The 23,252-nt window shown below is 37.6% G+C and overlaps 1 protein-coding gene across 1 annotated transcript in view; it reads left to right on the top strand.

Annotated features, from left to right (window-relative positions):
* STK32B (serine/threonine kinase 32B) overlaps positions 1-23,252 on the top strand; it is a 153,243-nt gene that overhangs the window by 86,429 nt on the left and 43,562 nt on the right. The window contains exon 5 of the mRNA XM_005517847.2: positions 16,485-16,522. Within this exon, the coding sequence (XP_005517904.1) occupies positions 16,485-16,522 (38 nt within the window). The remainder of the gene's footprint in view (positions 1-16,484; positions 16,523-23,252) is intronic.

Genomic DNA, 23,252 nt, shown 5'->3' with positions numbered 1-23,252 from the left:
AAAAAAAGTTATGATTAAGATAACATTGTTTGAAATTCTTTCTCAAAGAATTAATAACTCTTTATTCTAGATTCATGTCATACACTCCTTTCTGTCTCAATCATATCTACACTTTGTCTGTTTTTAAACGTAGAAACAATCAATAAGAAAACAAACTATTGTGTTGTGTATGCCACAGACACAAACATTGGTTGCATTCCCATGGAAATCAGCTGCCATCACCTGTTTGTGTTTCTGCATTTCCCTTCCTGGTTTTCTTTAATAATCCCTTTACATAAACTTATTATTTTAGGAAAAGTAGGCTTTAGGGCTCATAATATGTATTAAAATATTACATATCCCTCATCTCCATAATTTAGCATCCTATTGATGGATAATAAAATTAAATGCTTTGTTTCCCTCCTTCTCCCACTCCTCAGTATTCAAATTTTGATCATGAATCATTTTTAGACATTCAGACACTGAAGCAGAAGATGCTGAAAGAACTAAAACAGAGCTTTATATTAAAGATTATCTCAGGTCTCCACCCACAAATCAGATCTGGTTAATGCCAGTTTTCTTCTCTAGCATATTGCTGGTTTTCTGTGGCCAGTTATCAGACATCTCTTTCTTTCACAGAAATCCATTAAAAATTTGTTGGTGTTGCTTTAAAACTTCAAGAGATTTTAGTATGGATGTCTGCTCCCAACTGATTTATACCAGCAAAGACCACCATATTAATAGCATGATGATACTGTTGTGCTAAATATAATAATCAAGAGTATTAATAACTACATACAAATTATTTTTACTAAGTAATTAAAATTAATAGGCACTCTTTCTGCAGAGGCATAACAGCATCCACTGCCTCATATGGCAATGCCTGGCTTACCCTGGTTTTTTGGCCTTCCATCTCCTACCCCAACCCCTCCGTGCATCTGAAAGTGGAGGAAAGGCTGATCCAGAGAGATCAAATGAGCAATGATGTGAAGTCCTAACTAACAAAGGAGAGAACAAGAGCTAACCATATGTGATACAACAGTATTCTCTTTTTCCCCAAAGCTTTAGTGTTTATGTTATAAGTACTCTGATATCTTTGTTTCTTGGAAATTTCACACCACCATGACTCTGAGCAAGCATATTCTCTCCACTGAAATGGCAGATCTGCAGGCACTGTGCTTGAGTCTTTTTTGTTTGCAGTCAGTGAAGAAATTTAAAATCTTTGGTTAAAGTAGGTAGATGGAAAAGGCAATATGGAAAAAGACTGTAAATTTCATGCTAATCAAAGTATGAAACAAGAGCAACATATGGACAATTGTTTCTTTCTCCTTTTTCTGCTTCAGTGGTGGCAACATTTTTCAGCTTGGATGAGCAACACATACATAAAGTATTCTATCATTCCCTTGGAGATTTCCTTACAATGTAACTTTTTCTAATATATGGAGAAATAAAAAAGACTTAAGAAAGAAGTGCACTTTTACTTGCTTTCTTCATGCCTTCAGTAGTCTCCTGTATCTCAGGTATCGAGTGAACTGTTTGTGGTATGGCCTAAGATAGTTCATTAATGGATATTGCAATTTGAGCTTCCTTCGTGCCTTGGAAATGCATTCAGAAGCTTTCAGTACAGCTTAAATATTTCAGGTGAGATGTGGTCTCCTTTGAACAACTTTTGATTTCACAGATATACTGAGAGATGAGAGAGTGAGAGTTGCAATTGTGATCATCTGACAGTTTCTTCTTTCAAAATAAATTATCTTGTGAGCAGGGGCTGCAATTAAGACACAAATTGCCTTCAGGTTTTTTATGCTGAAGTTGCCTTTTCAATTTTTCCCCTTGCATTTCTTCTCTCTACCCCTCCTTGGATGCTCCTCAGGACAGTCCCTCAAGGTTATTTTCAAACATTCCTATATTCTCTGTAAAATCCTCTCCCAGCTCCCCTGGATGGGTTTTAGAGAGGAGAAAGCACAGCAGCTCAAATCTTTGATGCTGTATGACAGACAGTGCTACTGATGAGCCTCTGTTTCTCCCAGCATGTGTGCACACAGCTTACATTTATCCCAGGGGAATTTCCCAGGATAATGCAGCGTGGATCATTGTGCTTTCCTGCAGTAAAGGAGACAAGGCAAACCCACAATTCAACATCCGTGGTGCTCTTGCACATGAGTAAATACTGTCAGCAGGGAAAGACATTAAAATACTATGCCAAACTGGGACCTTACAAGGTGGGAGCAGGACTTGGTAGGCAGTAGCATATTCAATAAACCAAAATTTATTAAATTGGGTTCAGATTAATTGGGTCATTCTTTATAGCGATGATCAAAATCATCTCCACAGTCTGACTAATAATAATGAGAAATAGCCTCTATCCAGTGGCTACCCATTTTAATTTAGACATTTATCTCTTCATTTTGTTATAGATGTGAAACTTTTGTAGTGTTCTGAATTCAGAGGAGTTCCTTTCTAGACCAAGAAAAACACAATACAAAATCAGAAAGTCTCTTCTTTGGCCTTTGAGAGTGACTATTCTGTGTCTAATCACATTATAAATTTTATTTTAGTGATATTCTTACTGTACATGTAACATTCTTTTTAAGTTTAGGGTTTTAATTATGGACACAGCTACATTAGAAGATAAATGTGAGGGGTTTACGATATAACTGTGGGTCCTCTTTCTATACTCAGATACTGTCTTTGCTATCAGGCTGAGTTTAGTTTGCAAATATTTTGGGCATCTACACTTTGGACAGAAAGTAGCAATAAAAGAGAAAGTGTAATTTGTAATTTGTAAGTGTATTTTGATGTAATTTGTAAGTGTAATTGATGGTAAGATACATGGATTTGAGGGTACTAAAACAAGGATATCATCTACTTGCATCAAGTGGGGCAGAAATGTCCAGAGGGGGACTAGGATGGCTGAGGAACAGACCAGGGAGTGCAGTGAGTGGTGTAGGAGTGGGCAAGAGAAAACTGCTATGGAAAGAGTCAGACCCTGAAAGCCAAAGTTAGGAGTGAGCAGAGAGGGCGGACACAGGGGTGCAGGAGCAGAGGAAATAGGGGCTTGGTAGAGTATGTGAATTCCCAGTCAGAGGGATAAGATTTACTGAAGGCTGAGTGGTTTTGAGTATGTCTTTCTTTGCCATTGTAGGGGTCAAACAGCTTTATTTACCAGCTGTGAAAACCTCTGCTTAGAGGTCTGCAGATAGAAATTAATACACGGACATAAAGATTTGTGTGTTTCTAGAAAAGGTGATGATGTGGGGAAATGCACTATGTTTCTCCCCCAGGTTACTACAATAATTAAGATATGACCTTTATTAAAAATATCAGACAAACAGGACAACTCAATGAGTGTCAGAGGTCTATTTTGAATGAAATCAAATAAAAAATAATTGATGTATTGTCAATAATAAGTAACAATTACTAATACAGTCACTTTACAAGACTTGCTGAGTGGAAAACCTATTGCCAGCCTGCTGCATTTCTCAGCTTTCATGCTAATTAAATGTATTAGTTATCTAGAGTTCTGCCTTTAAAACCCACAGAGAGTCACAGCTTGCCTCTTAATTTGAGACGCTGCAGAATTTTCCCCTTGTGGTGATCCTTCAGCTGTCTTCTGCAAATCTCCTAAGTCACAGAAATGCTTTACAGATGCACCCCAATGCAAACACATGCATTTACATATGTAAAGAAAGTTAACAGTAATTAAAGTACCAGCTTATTTCCCTGAGTCCCAGAGTACCTCTACTGCTGAAACTGAGAATTATGAGCATGTACTTAAGGAAGTACATTTCCAGCAAACAGTCTTTTATCCTATCATAATTGTTTAATATTTGCTTTTGGAAGAGACAGTGTCAAAAAGGAATAGCATATGCGATCTACAACTAAGAAATGGAATTATTAAGCTTTAGTTGTCTAGATTTTTGAACTATACATCAGACCACTGTAACTCTTCAATTAATGGGGTCAGTCATTGCCTGTTGTTCTCTCCTATGAAACACTTGGTCACAAGTTTCCCTACACAAGACAGGATGTTAACTCCCCAAGCTGAAATGTAGCTCCAGTTGAACGCAAGCAACAAAAAGTTGTACCACTATATGGTATTTCCAGGTTCCCTGCGTGCCACAAACAGCTGAGCTTGTGAAGTCCACCTGCCTTGGAGGGAATCAAGGAACCCCTGGGCTCCTTCCGCAGACCTCTCCCTCTAAGCCTCACACAGACAGAAGAATTACAGAGCTTCAGAAGGTTCATGCTGCAAATGAGAAAGATGGGTTTTTTGATGGCAGCAAATAAAAAAATCCTTAAGTGTGCAAGGTGTCTGAAATACAGCACAATTAATCATGTATGAAGGATTGCGTTGTTCATGGTGTGAGATGACGTCAAACAAGACAATGAGAGCCCCAAGCGTGACTCCTGCAAGAGGCTTAAACACCTGCCTGCACTTCTGTGATAACACCTTACAATAATTTGACTTGAGAACATCCCCAGTTGTCTTCATAATTTCACACAGCATGCAAGATTCTTCTTATGTTTTTAAAAACTTAGTCCACAGTTCACCAAGATTTAAATGAGGGAGTCTATACTTTTTTAGTTGTCTGTCCAAACAAGCCAACCTAGCCAACAAATCTATAAAGCTAAAAGAATCTGTAAAACTTTCAGTTCAACTAAAAATAGGCAGTCATTTGAATGGCTTCTGCACTCCAGTGACTGTGATGTTTATACATCTAATGGCAATAAATGGGTATATAGATGCCTAATTCACAATAGAATTTAATCCAAGTGTTTTAACCTGAGATCAGAATCCCATATCTATTTTCACCTGAATAAATAGCAAGAATAATCCTTATAATCATTTCAGTGCAAGTAGTTACTGTAACAGCAGTTTCTCTGCACAGTCTAAATTCACCTTCAACCCTCCTCTATTCTTGCCAAGTAAACCAGTTTACCAGGGCACTACAGTCTGTGGGCTCAAACACCATTGCCAATACCTGATTCCTCATCCAGATTCTTCAAGAGGAGTTAGAATACTTGGCTGTTTGATTTTAGACAACAAGCAATATGTTGTTGACATCTCCTAGAACAGTGAAACTTCTTAGAAGGGTGGTGCACTAAAGTAGGAGTTGAGTTTGGGTCAAATGCTGCCTGTCATGTCTCATCTATTCTAAACAGAAATATGCAGTAATATTTATTTATTGCTCTGTTTGTTTGCAAATATTCCTTCTTAAAAGCATACAAAATTATCCTTATTATTATAAGTATATATAGTAGCCTATAACTAAGATATGTGAAGCTCAACATGGAAAAGGTGTCATGGGATGTGCTACTGACATTTCAGGTTGTAGCACATCAGTTTTTTAATAATTTATGAAATATAATTTTCTTTCCTAGAATAGAGTGCACCTCCCTCCCTGGTTTACCACATCAAACTTTTGCATACATTAAATTCATAAAATGACCCCAAAGGGGAAGCCTATGAAGGACGCCAAAGTTCACTTGTCTGTGGAACACATTCAATATTTTCCTGGTGATATGTCCTGGTTGTGTATATTTTGGGATGCAAGGTGGTCAGTTTGAGGAATAAAGGTCCGAGTACTTGTACCCATGTCACAGGTAGGAGCCAGCAGGAGATGCTGTCAGTGGTGAGGGTGATTTGGGGCTTCAGATCAGAGTGAGCAACACAGCCTTGCGTGGCTGTTTCTGACTGCTGGTCTGCAGCCCTTCTCCCTGCTGCACTGTGCGGCTGAAACTCGGATCAGCAGAAAACATCCTTTTTGGGAAGTTTCACTGCTGCATTGGCCTGGGCACTTGCTGAAAGCCTGAAACCTTCAGAAGCTGCTGTTTCTTTCTTTGCCCTGCACATGAAGAACAGCGTGCTGAACCACACTTTAGTTGGCAGACATGTTGAGTGTAATTGAGTGTACTACGGTATGGATGAAGGAAACAGCTTTTAAAGAATGTGATAATATTATTATGGATACTGTTTTTCTAGCAGGTGGTGCATTAACTTTTGGATATAGAAGTTGGTAGAGGGTTTAAGGTAAATATTAGGGATATTATACAGTAATTACACACTATGAACAGTGGCTGACAAGCACACCTGTGTGCTTGGAGTTTTGTTAATTTTCTTTTTGAATTTGCCTGATAAGCTGAGCAAACTCTTGGGGATGTGATACATCTGAATGGATCTATTCCATATTTCATGCAGAGAAAAACAAAGGAGCAGCTATATGAATTTCAGTCATTACAAAACACCACACTTACGATGCTGGCTTTTTACAACAGATGAAGCCAAATGTGCTTATCAGTAACAATGCTCTCCTGATTTGTCTTTAGGCAGAGGGCAAATGTCATCAGTTTCTTCTCTCATTCTCTCATCTAACACATGGATTTCTGCCTGTGAAAATTGGAAGAGGGCCTTTGCTTTCTACTGGAAGTAGACTGATAGTTTTGCAGTTGCTGGCAGAGTACACACCAAGTACATTCTCCCTTATTTCTAGTGAAAAGCCCTCTACACAGGGTCATGGAAAGAAGCATCACCATTGCAATGCATACACTTTCCTGCTGTACCAGATAATTCTTCCCAAATGCCACTCTCCAGTTAATGCCTAATGAATTGTTCCCTTCCCATGGCTATCAGAGGTGTCACCTGCTCTTGAAGCTGCTTCACCCGGAGTGGTTTGACCCTTGTACTTGTACACACACAAGGTCTCATAATACTTGACTCTACACCACAGAAAAGATTAGAGTCATCAGCTGTGAGATTATCAAATATTACTGTTCTGTGGTGATTTTGCATGACTGCTCCACATGATCTGAAAAAGCATTTGGCTGAAGAAGCTTTTTATTTGAAATGCAGTGATGTTTGGCATCATCAGTGTTGACAGCTGTCCCGGGTTCCCCTCAGCTCTACATGGAATTCCAAGACCTGTACCTCTGTAACATTAACTCTGGAAAATAGCTCTAGCAAAGGAAGTGTCACATTTGTCATTACTTGAGGTCCTTCAGGCAAAATGAAAACTAACCATCAGATTGCCTGCAAGTTGCTTGTGCTTGCAAACACTTAGTTGAAAAAGAGCCATTGTGTCAGGAAGACAAATCCTGGATGATATAGCCTGGGCTTTGTTATATAAAAGCTCAGTTTATAAGGCTGCAGTGGTACTTTTTAATCCCTTTCTCTAAGATATCATACAATGCAACACAGAGGAGACAAAGTACAGATTCTCAGACTCCTTTGGGCAAACCTTTCAAGCTTTTATATCATTTAAGAATCTTTGCCTATTTTTCTTGCTATTGCAGTATAGAATTACCTCTGTGATAAAGCAATTTTGGTTATTCAATAAGAAAAATATAATGAAATAGTCTGTGTTTAATATTTTTATTTTAATTTGACATCTGTGTAAATTCAGAAGTTGAACCTACCCAAAGAAGATTATTATCTGGCTATATATGCCCAGAAATTTGAAAGGTTAACTATAGGATTCCTTTATTTTAAAAAGGTAGTTTTCTTCAATCTGGGATAACAATATCTACTACAATTATTTATCCAAGTTAAAACAGACAAATATAGTGCTTCCAAAGCCCACTCACCATCCAGACAAATGATGTAGATATCATTACTGCCACCTATTGCTACAAGGAAAGAATTGAAAATGTTTTCATATTTGTCTATTTCCACATGGGGATAAAACTGGAAAATAACAAGCTTGTTCCAGTTAAGGCATTTGTAAATAAACATGTTTTGATGTCTTCTTTGACAGCTTTATTTTCAGAGCTAAATCAAATTGGCTAGTACAAGTGTTAAGAAAACCCAACATTGTCATGGACACGTGGTAAAAAATAGTACTAAAATATAAAGGAACTACAGGCACCCCACAAGTCAACATCAGAGTAACTTGTTTCTATATAACTGGCATTACAATCCCAAGCCTTAAGCCAGGTGTGCAGATATTCTTTAGACGAACATAGGGAGAGGTGGAGCCTCCAGAGGCCTTCATGGGTGAGAGGTTTTTCACTTGTCAAAATTATTACAGCAGTTATCTGTTTCACAGGCTAGAAAATGGTCTTGCCACACAGGTTGTCCCACAGAAAGAAAAGGCTCTAAAATGTGATAATGGACTGGATGATGGGAGTTTGATTAGGAGCAAATGCTTGCTACCAGACAAGAAGTTGGAAGTAGTTATGATTTTTTGTTTCTGCATTAAAGCTCAGGAGTGGGAATTGCAGAGAAAAACAGAATAATCTAATACCTCGTCTTCTCAGCTTATTTTCAGTTTTACTGAATTATTTAAATTTCAAAGTTACAGTGATGCACAGGGTCATATAATGTCACAACATTCATTTGAGCAGGAACAGAAGGCTCTGAAGATTTTTTTTATGAAAGGACAGTAAGTGGCAGCAATTACTGCTGAGATCTAAGTAAGTAGTATATGACCAGGCAATCAGAGGTCTGGAGCTGTCAAAACCTTTAATTTCCATTAATCTAATTGTAAATAAAGTAAAGAACTCTGAGATTCTTACTATGATCTTTTTTTAAAACCATTGAGCAGTTCTGGAAACTAGGAACAGTGTTGGTCAGGAACAGAAAAATAAAAAGATAAGTGAGTGATGAGGTGTTGAAGAGAGGAAGAAAAGATGCATCGCACTTCATTAAGGCTATTTCTTGAGCAAGTCCTCCTGGTAGGTGCCCTGCACAGTTCAGCTCTGGAAGATACCTCATTCCTGTGCCGCCCTCACAGAATAAAAACATGTTTGGAAAAATTAATCTCTTGGCTGTACAGTAGCTAATATATATTGACTTTTCCTTTATCCAAAGCATCAATAAATTCAGCTAAAGAAAACCTCAATATCTATGCAGTCACTTCTTTTATGAACTGCCTGCCTTGGACATTTGTTTTATTTGTGAGTGTAATAACAAATGGGAAGGAAATAAGTTCCCTCTCTGTGAAAATCAGAATTTGTTTACCTTTCTTTCCATAACCAGGAGAAAACCCTTTATCATACATTATGTGGCTCACTTCAGTGCTCTCATCCAGTGATGTCTCATGTGACCTCAAATAACCCATAGCTGAAGCTTATATTTCCTAACTCTTTGCTCTTTTTATGGCTGTTGAGAATTGCTATGCACCTAGTATTAATCTTAATGCCTATTTCTATGGAGAGAAAAAAATATTAAAAATGTTATCATTAGACACGAGCTACATTAATAAGAAAAAACCTTTAACTTAATATTTTAACATTTATCCTACACAAGAGTTGAGTTGGTAGCACTAAAGAGAAAAATGTAGAGACCTTTATTAGAGTGGAAACACTGTCTGCTGAAGCTGGTGTAATAAGTCTTCTGACCTCGTGGGCCTTTTTCTCAATCCTCCTCTTTTGAATCCTTATGAGAATGAAAAATCCATCTAATTTAATTTCTCTGTGGATGTGTTGACACTATCTTTAAGAAAAAAAACCCTTCATGTTCTTCAAGGACATGGGCTGTCTTCACTGTCAGCCAATGAATTTTCAGTGATTCACACATAAATTTTGGGTTACTACACCCAGACTAACATATCTTGGGACCATGGAGTTTTGTTGTCCATGGGCTCTAGGCATCACCACTGCCTTGGAGGAGGCTGGCTATGGGCTGCAATGCTGGGTGTCATTTATAGGAAATTACTCAGCTTCTTCTCTGACTTGATGGGTGGAGAAAGGTCTCTTTTCTCCCTGCAGAACTTGTCTAAACATAAATCATCATAGGCAAAATTCAGGTAGAAAGGAACCTGAACCTGGAGGTCTCCAGTCCAACTTTCTAATTAAAGCATGATCAGATACAACACCAGACCACTCTTCCCAGGGACTTATGTATTGAAAAACTCCAGGGATGGTGACCATACAACCACTCTGGGAATCCTGTTCCTCTCTCTGTTGTCTGTTGTGGAAGTTTTTTTTATATCCAGTCTGAACTCCCTTATTGCAATTCACCCTGTCTTTTATATCCTAGATTCTGTCCTTTGAATGAAAGTGATTATGTGTCTTCTTTCTAGTCAAAAAAATCAGGCAGAACCTACTTCTAAAAATCTAAGGCTTAATTTCATCAGTTTGTAAAGAACTGTGTTTTCTCTTTAACTTGCTTTTGGTTAATGAAAGTTGAAGGCTCAGTGATCCTCCTTTTGAGGAAATCAATTATCATTAAAAAAGTAGAAATACTCCATTATAAGTCATGCTGGCATAACTGCTATCAACTGGAATGCTCATATATGGTACTGTCAGAGTTTAGAATCTCAAGAAAATGGAAATGTGATAATATATTAGATCCTGGTTTGAGCCAGCAAGGCAAAGAATTAAACATATCAGACAAAAATCTGAAAAAATGTATTGAGTTTTGGCTGATACCAAATTAAGGATTAGGGGTTATTACACCAGTGAATTCAGACCTATACAGAGCTATTATAAGTGGAAATATTCCATATACTGATAATATTAAAAAAGCTGTTTGGACTGGCAAAGAACAGCTGTCCCTGTGTTGGAAACACTTGAAATCTTTTGATAAAATGAGAAAATGTAGGCAAAAGCAAAAATTCCAAAATTAAACATGGCAGAAACTAAGCCTGTGGTTTGTATAAGTGTGCAGCAAAATTGAAAGGCAGACTAAAACAGATGGATTATCCAGTGATAATTTTTCAATACTCACAGGTTTAAGGAAAAGCACAGATCTTGTGTTTGGTATTATTACAGGTGTATTTCAAAAAGGTGAATGGTAGACAGTGTCTGTATTTGCTGTAGAAGTGCTTGAGCAACTCGATTAATCTAAGCTGGAGTAACTCTAGCTGGTAGTTCTGTTATTCACATCAATGGTTAAATCTTTGCTTAAGCCACAGAAGCATTTTTTATGAAATTATGTCTTGTAGTAATCAACCTGAGTTTAATTCTCTGTTATATAAATAAAATGCTGTTTGTTTAGCTTACTTCGGTTTTAGGGAATATGAATCTACATTCATGTTCCAAAAGCAAATAGAGAAGGGTTTTGACCATGTAGATACTATTATTTACCTCATCACATCTTAGAGGTCTCTGCTGTTAACTGAGAAATCTAATCTTTTTGTACTTAATTCACAAGGAATTTTTTTGTTTAGTCTTAGATCTTTCCTGACTATTTTCTTACAGATCCTAAGAAATTATACAACTGAAAGGACCTACAGTATTTTAAATTAATGCATAGCACCTTTTTCCAATAATTTTCTGTAACCTACTTAAAATTAGTTGTTATCAATGTGACATGGTAGCCAATGAACCAGCCATTATTTTTTTCTTGAGAAAACTGGGAAATTCATGGTTGAATTCACCAGAGATACTCCCTTCTTTTGTAGAGAGATGTTTCAAGTCCACTAAGTAATAACAGAGACAAAAAGTTATGAAGTCCTGATTGATCATATCACATGAAACTTTTTTTGAGATTGTACTGATTGTCAAGTTTTAGAGCAAGTGGCATCATCACATGGTTTTCAGTTCTTTTTTTAGAGTTATTAAATCTAATTAGGAACACAAAAGTATGACCTCTGGAAGGCTGTTTATGGTCATTAATCCAGGTGAGCAATTCATATTCCCCCCTTTTGAGATATATATATATATATATATATATATATATATATATATAATTCCTTACACTGGCAATACAGTCATCTAGATTTGAACATTCCTACTGAGATTTCTCAGTTTTCACCAGGTGATATAATCCTCATTCTTTTATCACTTACATGGCTAATAAATATTGTGTTACACCTCTCCAGTGCTGAACTCCAGGGCATTTCAATTTTAACCTCATTTCAGGATGAAGATAGGCTATTTATTCCTAATATTTTCTTCATGAACATTCAAGCCCCATGATAGAATTTAAGAGCTGAAAGCTCTCCCTTGCTGCCAGCTTCTATGGACTATATCAAAGACTCACTAAATTCCACATATACAGTTGTCTCACTGGTTTGTTCAATCTTTCATGAACTCCCTTGCAGTCAAAAGGAAGGAAAGTAAGATAGTCTTTGAAGTTGGTTTACATTATTTTTCATGGACTCAAACTAATTCGGGGTGGAAGGGTCCTCCAGAGACCTCCAGTATAATGATCTTCCCAAAGCAGGGCCAGCCAGCAGATCAGAACAGGTTATTTGGGATTTATCCAGTCAGGTCTTGAAAACCAGCGAGAATGAAGACTGCGTGACTTCTCCACCTCCTGATTTAGAAACCTGCTTCTGCTTCACTGAGCTTTTCCAGGGAGGACACTGACTGGCACATGCAGTGAGCATGAGTTGAGCCATGTGCATGGTTTTACTCCAGGCAGAGAGAAAATCTTCAAGCCCATGGGATGGCCCAGATATTATAGATACATATATACAGCCTAGATATTATAGAAGATACAAGTATATTATTAATCATTCTTTCCTATTTAGAAATTATATGCAACATCTTCTTACTCAACCTTCATCCTTCAGGCAGTTTTATTTTGATATTAGTAGCTAAGGCAATTAAAAAAAATCTAGAAGTGGTTTCACAGGTAATATCAATAAGTGGCAATTAAATTGTGGGGATTTTCATTTTTTTTCTCAACTGTTCACACCTTTGAGTTTCTTGAGTCAGCTCTTATGTTATTTATGCCTTGTCCTGTCACTGAGAAAAAGACTTTGAAGGTTTTTCTACTCTCATTCCTATGTGGCCCTAATATTTCTGTGTACAAAAACAGTTGGAGTACTGTACATACTAACAAAGCTGTATTTATGAAATCTGTGTCAAGGCTGTTTCCATAGCTCTGCTGGTCATTGCTTGATGAATGGTCAGAGAGAAGCCCAGGGCATGTCTGGTGCCAAACCATGGTGATTATCCCTGCAAAAGTCCTTCAATTTCTCCTATGAGCTGGTTCAAAGTACTTGGATTATGAAATGAGGATTTCAATTAATTCTCTTAACTAGGTATATGTATAACAGGAAAATCCTGAAGTTAAGGTGCTGCATTTCACACCCTGCTGTTTAAACACCTTGCTAATGGGAATTTTTTTCAGAAAAATTGATGTGTAATCAAACCAGAATTTCACTTACATAGTATTTTTGAATTTGAATTGCTTAACTAAAGAGGATTTATCTTTTAAATTCACCAAAGCAGTGGTTTAGTGAATTTAATTAGAGTATTTATCTAGAGGAACTGAATATAACAGACTCCAGCAGCTCTCAGTTCTGAACACATCCAGCAACTTGCAATGCACCTGGGCCTGCCCAGTCCTCCCCTCGACAGAACCCTCTCTGGCCTGCACCCGGCTGGCAGCGGGCAGCGCAGTGCCCTGATCCTCACGGTCTTTAGAGCTTTCAACAAGCTACCTATGGAGAACAGAGCTTCTGGAGCATGCTGGAAACTGGGGACAATCACACAGCAGAGAGCTGCTGGAAGGCACACTCGGCACGGTGACCCTGTGCTCGTCTTTCTCACCTGCCACATGAATCCCTGTCTCTGGTGCGCCTCCAGGCGTGTGACCCCAAAGCAGCAGGGTCTTGCATAATAAACTTGTTTACCTTCTGGCTGAAGAAAGCCCACGACTTTTACTCGCTGTTTAAACAGTTTAAAATGGCCTGTTTGAGGTCTGAGGCAGGGTTATGAGGTTATCAGGTTGCCTCAGGGACGGAGGGGTTGCGCTGCTGTGTGCAAGGCCATACGCCCTGTGGTGCCAGCTACATCCTGCCTCAGAGCAAAATGAGCAAAGCCAGCAGTGGGGAACATCCCTTAGGCGGGAAAGGCTTCATGGCTTGTGCACATCTGTAACAAGTATCAGCCACTGCCTGAATTAGTCATGGAAAGATAAGCACAGATCTAATTTTACCAAACTTTCCAAACATTACAGACACAAACTGAATGAAGAATATATCTGATGATACATACCGTTGTCAAGTGGGTTTGTTGATGTATTTTCTGGTGGCTATAAAAATGTATAGTCCGTTTAATGATGCAATACCATAGCAGATATTCAAATTTCTTCTTTAAAAAAAAGATAGAAAAGGCACTATCTTGTAATGAGCAATCCTGGGGTGCTGTATTTTTATACACATGGCAGTAGCTCATAAAGATGAATTTCACCTTTTAAACAGTTTTATTCTTGGTGAAGTGCTAACGACTATATAATTCTGATTCTTAGTTTTCTTAAACTGGGGAAAAGAGTTTGGAGCATTGTTGAATGTATCATTGATTTTAGGAAGCCACAGAAAGACCCAAATATACCTGTGTATGACCCCCAATCTTTTTACACATGTGAGAAGTGCAGAGTTAAAATTTGTGAAGACAAAGTTTAAAATATTTAATTCAGCTGTCAAAACTATTACTTACTTACTTACTTTCATGGAAAGTTATTGCTATTTTCAAGTCACAAATCAACCACAAAGACTATTCAACAGGAAATCACAATTCCAACCCTTATCACAAAACAGTTTTCAGAAACCAAGGACCATATTGTCACTAGCAAATATAGAAACCATCTGAGCAGTAGCTCTTTCAAAAATCGTATCATCACTTGAGAGATTAGATATGACATTACATTTAGAATTGCATAGAATCTCCCATGCCAATTCAAACAAATTCAACAAAACACAAAACTCCAAATTCAAACAAATACAACCATGTTTCATAATATAAACAAATATATTTATTCCTACAGTTTGTCTCACGACTTCACCCATATGAAATCAGGGAAGGAAAGATTATAATATGATAAATGATATGCCAAGTGATTATATGGGACAGGAAAGACAGAACTCAGAGTCTGGAAGATTTTGGGTGAAATAGGCTCTAGGACAGATGTTCCTTTTATTACACTTTTAAATAACTAGAACTGCTGCTCGATTAGACAGCTATACGTAGCCTGTAAGTTGTTCAGAAGAAAGTATTTCACACTGAAATATTGGTATAACTTTAAATTTCCATTCCAGATAGTTATTCATAATGAGATCCTGTTCCTTACAAAGATATATATATATATTCATTCTACATAATTTCCAAATTTACAGAAAATTATTCAAATTAATTTCTTATTTATTCTGTGTTTCCTCAGTGGCCACTATACAAATTATAAAAATAATCTTAGATTACTTCATAATTTCATATGATTCTCAGCAAGGGCTAGAAATTGTGGAATGCAGAATACAAAGAAAAGAGTAGGTTTCCTTCTGTCAATAAAGACATGAAATTTAGGTGATGACTGAGCTCATATCATGCAAGCAATAGACATATTATAATTGATATTGCTATCTTTTTTCCTGTATAATGTTTACTTTAGAAGTCTTTAATTTAAATTTGGAAAAAAAAATATTCTGGTGTAACGCATTTTACTTTTGTAACACTTCACTTTTTGACTAACTTTTTGATTAAAATGATTATTCCATTTATGGGCACGTTGTGAAAAAACTTTCCTAGGAAATGTTTAAATTGAAATGACCAAGCCATCTCTTATCTAAAAGAGATTACAGCGGTGGGACTGTTTGAAGTTCATTTGCAGACATTCAAAAGTGGAAAATTCAGCCCAAGGGCCAAAACTGTTGCTCAGGTCAGTCAGATGCCTCTGCTGCTCTGGCAATGCCTCACCAAGAGCAAACAGTTTCAAAACTGCATGAAGCACAAGCAGCCAGTGATGAGGCAGGGTCACCCAACACTGCTCACCAAGCCACAGGGCCTGACCCAGCCGGCAAAGTGAAGAGATGAATCTCCTGTTTATGGACCTGAACAAGCCCACACCAATGGCAATAATTCTGGACCAAGAAAGAGAGTGGGAGTGCCTGACAGTGGTGGGGTGTTTCCATCCCTCCTCACAGCGGTATGAACTCAGGTCAACGGAAAATAATCCTGAAAGCGCAGCTCTCTAGGGCAATATTGTTCTCTTGTGCCAAAAATGGCAGCGGCAGAGTTGAGCTGATGCTTTAGCCTGTCATAATCTCTACCTTCCCTTATCCCTGCTCCTTTCCCCAGTATGGTACTTGGCTACAGAAAGACAAGTGGAGGTTTGGGAGTGAAAGCAGAGCTGCTGGACATACTCAATTAGCCCAAGACAGATCACAGGACTCTGCTGTATGTGAGTGACCATGCATGGCAGATTAGCAGGGTCTGGCAGACACAGCAAACCACCTATGTTTCCAATTAAATTATTTCTGTCAAATGTGGAATCCACGAAGCAATAAGGCACCTTCTAGATGCAAATCTGCATTCTCATTTTTACAGCTGCTATAAAGAATAAAGCACATAATCTTGAAAACCAGACCCATATCAATGCTAACCATATGAAAACAAAACAATAAATGGAAACCCAGAGAGCCTCTTTAGTATGCATGTTTTCTCAAGGCAGCAAAAATATATCAATAAAAATCATTTGCCTTTATGTATTATATGATTTTTCTTTGGGTTTGTAATGATTTAAGTGACTTAGTCCTCATACCCAAACAAGGAAAACTTTAAAATTGCAGATTTCCTTTGGGTACAAAATGTAATGTTTTCCTTTCTTTATTTTCCAGGGACATCAAACCTGACAACATACTACTGGATGAACATGGTGAGTATTGCTTTCTCTCAGAATCTCTAATTCCTGAGGTCTCAGTGGCATGCTCATGACATGCTTTGTAAATCAACCTCTGATGTTGAATTCCTACCTAAATCTGGGCTTTCTCAGAAAGCTCCCTCAGAACACCTTGTGGAATTTGGAGTTTTCCCTCCTATTGCCAAAGAAATTGTGGATCAGCAATTTTCAAGGTCTGAACACAAAGAAATTTAATACGAATTGAGATCAGCAGGGACACTTGATAAAAAGGAGATAGTATTTTATTAACAGGATTCTGTGAATCACAATAACTCCTTTTTAGGTGCCTAACAATAGAACAGTACCAAATACTTTATCTTCTCTTTTAAAACTTCTGCAGGGCTAAGAAATTCTACATAACAAATTATTTCTCATGTAGGTATCTAAAATATACTTTCTAAAATCTAGATAGGGATTTTGGAATTTTGACTACAAAGTTTGTGTCCCTACATGTAGTTCTGGCTTAAATAACATAAAAAGGAGTAGACAACCATAAACAGCTTTGAGCTTTTATTACTAATTCCATGTTCTTAAAGATAAAAGACACAGTATGAAAGAAAAGCAGCTGATTTCTTTAAACTTAAATTTTAAACATATACTCTCTCCAAGAAGTATTTCAATAAAATGTTATGTATCTTCTTGTAACTGTTTATAGGGAAAACATGAGAAACATGTTCATTCATAAAGAGGGCATTAACCTGGTATCAGTTAGAACAGAATTACATAGATGAAAAAGCCTAACTGGAAAAAGGAGATGTGTGCTTGCTACTGTGGGAAAGTCTTGTGCTTCATTTACTTTTGAAATTGATAAGAAGTAGATAATCTCTGAGAAACTAGAATATTAAAATTATGCCAGTGATAACATTATGTTTCAAAATCCATCTCAGAGCTGCTGGGTATACAAGTTAGAGTTGATTAAAGAGGTAACATTCTGCATAGATGATGTTTGTTCCTGGGAACCTGAAAGCTAATAAGGCTTAGTAATATTGGAGTTTTAAACCATCTAGAACTTCAGCAAGTTAATGCTTCAGACCTGTAAGTGTTAATGTTCCCCAAGACTCTAGTATCACAAAACAAGGATGAAATAGAAATATTTTGCCTTTAAGTCCTGGTGAATTCAAGCTGTCAACAGCAAGATAAAATGAGTATGTTAAATCTCTGACTACCAGCCTTCAAAGCACAGTCACCTTTATCTCTCCTTGCCCCTCATGAAGGTCAATTAGTGCACAACACCAGCCTCGTGTGAAAGCTTTCCTAGGGACACTCAAGCATCACAAAGAGGAACCTACACCAGAGTGAGCATTGCACACAATGCAAAATGAAGGGTTTTTTTTTTTGGATTATAAACTATTCAGCAACAAAGTTATCTGTAGGCAGCCTGGAAATTTTGGGATGGATGGCCTCTTTTCTGCAAAGCAGCAGAAAAACTCCCTCAGAGCACACCTGCAGACAGGTGGTGAAGCAACAGACTTCTCCAGACAAGCACACAAACCTTGGTCAGCAGAAGCTAACAATTCATGGGTTCAAACAGGTACAAAGACCTGTCATGTGGCTGGGGGAAGGAGTTCCCTGAAGTCTATACACTTTGACTCACTAAATGTGGCGGTATCAGTAGGACAAGTGTCTGTCCTGTGCTAATTACCTCAGGTACCTTACTGAAGTTCTTTTGCAAGAAAGCTATTCTTGAAGTCCCTAACAGCTCTGATTAAGCTGCAACATAGTAAATCATTTTAACAAAATCATCAGATTTCACTTAATGGAAAAATGTGCTGAATATATGCACCACAAATATATTTGGCTGCAGAGTAAGCATAATAAATTCACTTAATATGAGCCTAACCAGGTTCACAGGAAGGAACTTTATTTTAGCCTGTGGCCTCTAATATGGCACAACAGTTTCCTATACACTTGACTTTACCCCTAGGTCCTTCGTACAGCTCATTAAACAAATTATATTCACACAAAATATTATGTAATTGGATATGCAAAACATTTCTATGCAAAACATTTCTGACTGAGACTTTGTCTCAGTGACTTAGATTTCTTTGGCCTCACTGAAGAAACCTATTCTGGCTGAAGTAAAAATTTAATGTTACACCATTCACATTGCCTTACATCTTCAAGCAGTTAAATTGACTAACTTTCATAACATATAACCAAGATACATATACCATAACATATACATATTATAGATATTTGTGGTCAGTAAAATTAGTTTCACTATAATTTATCTATATGGCTTAGGGAAACTACCTCAGAAATACAGAAGTAATGAAAACAAAAGATTTTTCTTAAAACTTATCAATCTAATTTACAAATAAAAAAAACCAAAAAAACAACACAGAAACATATACAACATATTTAAAATCATTCCGGCAGAGGAATGTCCATATGTTTTTCATCAAAGCCATCTCTCAGCACTGCTGATCACATGTTCAGATGCATCAGTGGAAATGTTTGATGATCCTGGAAAGCATAGTGGTATGTGACAAAAGGAAAACTAGCTGTTAAAAATAGTGTTCAGCCCATATCAGAGGATGATTGCATTGTCTCCTGGAGAAAATACATATCCCATCTCTGAGGAGAGAAAGTAGGGATGGTTTCAGGGTTCATTCTCTGAGGAATTTCCAAGAAAATTTATTCAATCAATAAAGCCCCTTTTAATGATGTTTCTTTCTCAGCTTTCCCAGGAAGCTCTTCTTTTTATGACTAACACTAATCTCTAAACTTAGCAGTAGTTCTCTGTTCTGCTAACATATATCTGAAACAGAATTATTCCAGTGACAGCTGAAGCAACTACCTAGTGTTTCAGGAGAGCTCTTACAATTGTATTGTACAGAGGAAAGTATTTTAGAGTTCTCTCAATGACAGAATTCTGGTTCCTCTTCTATTCCTTTCATTTTAATGGTTTAGAGCAATATAACTGAAGTGACAGCATTTTGATCTGGAATCTAATTCTGGTTCATGTTGTATTTTTTTCTAAATATCAAAAAATGAAAGATATCTTTAAAAGTCTGCACAATCTATAAACTACAATGTCAAAGACACAGAATTTCTTAAATGCAGAAGAACAAGCAGTGGCAAACAGATAAGCAAATTGACTTTTTAAGAGAAGATGACATTATTTCTATAGCTATTTGGTAGAGCCATTAAAATTAACATTTCTGGTTGTTTTGCAGAAATTCCAAGATCTACTTTTTCATCCAGACTTAGCCTTGTACTAAGCGACCACACCATCATTACAATCTGTGTACAAAAAACCTGCAAATGTTTGAATTCCTCTTAGGCAAGTTTTCCACAATAGTGTTTCATGAGATGCAGCATGAACCCTGCTTGCTTTACTGAGGAAAAACTCCCTGCTAGGTTGGATCTGAGACCTTGCCCAGCATTTTGTTGTAACTGGCAACAAGAGGAAACATAATTTGTGGAACATGCCTTTTGCCTCTTTGCCATCAGAGGCTGCAGTGCTGCCTGAAGCTGCCCACAAATTTTTGTGGTACCATAGAAGAGCATCTTTGTATATTCCATTTAGAATGTGAAGGAAGTCTTATTAATGAGTTTGCTGCCTCCTTGAAGCTGCAGCTGATATTGGCCCCCACAACCTCCTGGAGAAACAAATTGTAGAAATTTACCATCCTTCAAGAAAGAAAAGTGGTTTTTTTAATATGTTTTAAAACATTCTTCATTCAATAAATCCCCAAATATCTAGAATTCTAGGATTTGATGAAAAATAACTTACAATCACAAGATTCAAGATATTCAAAAACTCTGTCAGCACCCTCCTGTCAGCAGAAGACCCTCAGCTTTTTTAATGTCTCCCTACTGGGGAGATGTTTTGGCCCTCTCTCTCTTGCCATAGATAAAGTTACAAATATCCAGGCTTTCCATTTCAGGGCAGAAGAGCAACTACAGTGGATTAACGACCCATCTAATTGAATTTCTTATCTCCAGGAGTCTCCAAAAAGTGCATGATAGAGCAGAAAATAAAAAATATTAGTTTTTGTGGGACTTTCCCTCGTACTCAGCTAACCTCCAGCTTCCTGTGCTTGAAACATTTCCTGGCTCATGATTTCCATATATTTAACAGCTTTCAGTAACCTTTTCTGAGACCTTTTCTGGTGCTTCCTTGAGTGAAGAGAACTTTAATCTTCCTTAAGATCTTGTGTTAGCATCCTTAGCTTAAATACAGGTTATGTGAAGACTCACTACCTAGTTGTTAATGTTGAAGGACCTACTTGCTAATTTCACTAAATGATTGCTATTTCTAATTTTGAAACTGTCTCCTGATGGCTATCCATACTGAAATCACAGCTCTAATATTTCACTCTTAGACTTAACAGGACTATTTACATGTTATTGGGTTTTGGGGGTTTCTTAGATATATTTTACTCAGAAAAATCATTTCACTTATGAGTGAACAAAATTAATTGAAGCTGGAATTAATTTATTATATTGATTTGTGATCATCAAAGTTTTCCTTAAAACTCTATTTCCTTGAATACATTTCAGCTCTCATTTGAAAACTCTCAGCAAAACTGAAAGATGTAGCCAATGAGCAATCTTGGCATTAAAACCAAAAATGGGATGAAAAACCCTACCCAAAAATAAATTACTGGAATCTCAATATCAACTTCTGAATACCAGAATGGACAATATTATTGCTGTATACTGATGCCTGTAAGACAATTTGCAGGGACTCTATCTTGTTTAATCCTCCAATGCTGATTAATGAGACAAAAGGTTCCCGCATAATACATCGACCTGAAGCTGTCTAGATTTTGAAAGTGTCTAGACTTTGAAAGTGTATCCAGACTTACATGCCTACATGGCCATTCAACAGCCTAACTTTTTGAAGTGCACAGCTTTGCTGAACCCATCTACAGCCATGCAATTTCTACCAATCTCCCTAATGATAAGTGTGAGACTGCCAAGCCATGCCAAGTTCGGGTGGGTACAAGCTTAGGTTCTCGTACATGGTACAGATGGACCCAGAGAGGCTTTTAAAATTCTTCATAGGGTTTGACTTTCTGAGAGCAAGTCAGATTTGAATGTACTTCAAAATGTTACTGTTCTGAGATTTACAATCAGCTCTGGTGCTGCTGGGTTGATGGCATTAACTCCAGTATAGTATTTCTTCTCTGACATCACATTCACCTCTTTGGTTTCAGACTCTGAGAAATTCAGTGAGGCCCGAAGCCATGTACATTTTCCTCTGCTGAATGTTAACCAGCTAACCCCAGCCAACTTTCAGACTTGTTCTAATTGTCATTATGATATGCTCAAAAATTAAATCCAAACACAGATCATTTGCTGTTTACTTCAGATACTGCAATTTCAGGCCATGTTGAAAAGTGATCATCTCATAAAGCTTTCCAAAGTCATATATTGCTCTGTGGGTAGTTAAAGCCTTAACTGAAAGCTGACTGAAGGAATGTAATTTTGAAACAATTTCCAATTAGGTATTTTCTTTTTCAAATGAATTTGTTGGTGTATGTGAAATCTGCAGTCTGAGATGGTTTGAAAAAGCCACTCTGCAGAGACTCAAAGGAATGTGGCCATTTGCTTTTTCTTCCCTTCTCTCTACAAACATCTTATTATATATGGGGCCATGCAGTTCCAAGGATTAAGCAACGAGCTCTTTCCCTGGGCTAACTTGAATTTAGGTCTGCTGAATCTGTTGTGCAGTGCTCTGCTTCACTGTTCATAAGGGCTAAATCCAAGCGACACTGACATTCTGCTTACTTCAGTATTATAACAAAGTACAGTTTGGACATTTAGCTGTTCACAATCATACCCAGAAAGGGAGAGCAACCACAAGGTGTGAAGATCAGATGGGAAAAAGTTCCCACGAACAGAAATTTTGCAGTGAGAAGCAGGTGGAATCCCAGCACATTCACTACAACAATAGCAACCTTCTCTTTTCCTATGTGCAAGAGTTGCAGTAAAAACTTGTCTTAGAGGCTGATCAGAAAGACTCCTATAGGGAACTCTATAGGCTCTAATTGTCTTGAAATATTCACACCAAGAATGAAAAACTTAAAAAAAACCAAAGCAAACCAAAGCAAACCAGAAAAACAAAAAAACAAAACAAAACAAAACAAAAAAACAACCAAAAAACCCCAGAAAACAAAAGACAAAAAAACCCAACCCCCCCAAAAAAACCAAAACAAAATCCCCCTAATTCTTAGGCTTACAAGAGTTGAAATCATCCAGTGGTACACACAAATAGGCAGAGCTCCACCTCAACACCCTTCCTTCACTGACCACAGGCACAGGGGGTTCACTCCTGCTCTGCCCCTGTCCTACAAAAACCCCCTCTCCATGCCTCCAGCTTCAAGCAGGTAGCTCCCCTGCCTGTAGAACACCTTCCTTTTACTCCAGCATCAGATAGCAGCCCCTCAAGCAGCAGGCAGAGGCAGCTTGCAGACAGTCTGAGGGTTGTGGAGCAGCCCAGTGATGGGAAAAAGCAAAGGAGCAGCTTTTCCAGCAGTAAGCTGTGCCCTGCCTCATGTACAGGAGCCATCTCTTGTATGGGCAGCAGGATACAGAGGAGCAATGCAGAACCTACCTTCACATTCCAGCCCTTACCTAACAGAAAGATATTTTTAACAAAAAAAACCCACAACATTTCATGTGTGCTATTTTGGTTTTGTTAAATGAAATCTAATAAAAGGGAGAGAAAACAATGTACTGCAGTAGAGGAAAT

This window comes from Pseudopodoces humilis, chromosome 6 (assembly GCF_049639895.1).
Source record: "Pseudopodoces humilis isolate 2021_Gansu_Grassland_sample_001 chromosome 6, ASM4963989v1, whole genome shotgun sequence".
NCBI lineage: Eukaryota > Metazoa > Chordata > Aves > Passeriformes > Paridae > Pseudopodoces > Pseudopodoces humilis.
This window is presented reverse-complemented; position numbering and strand designations above follow the sequence as displayed.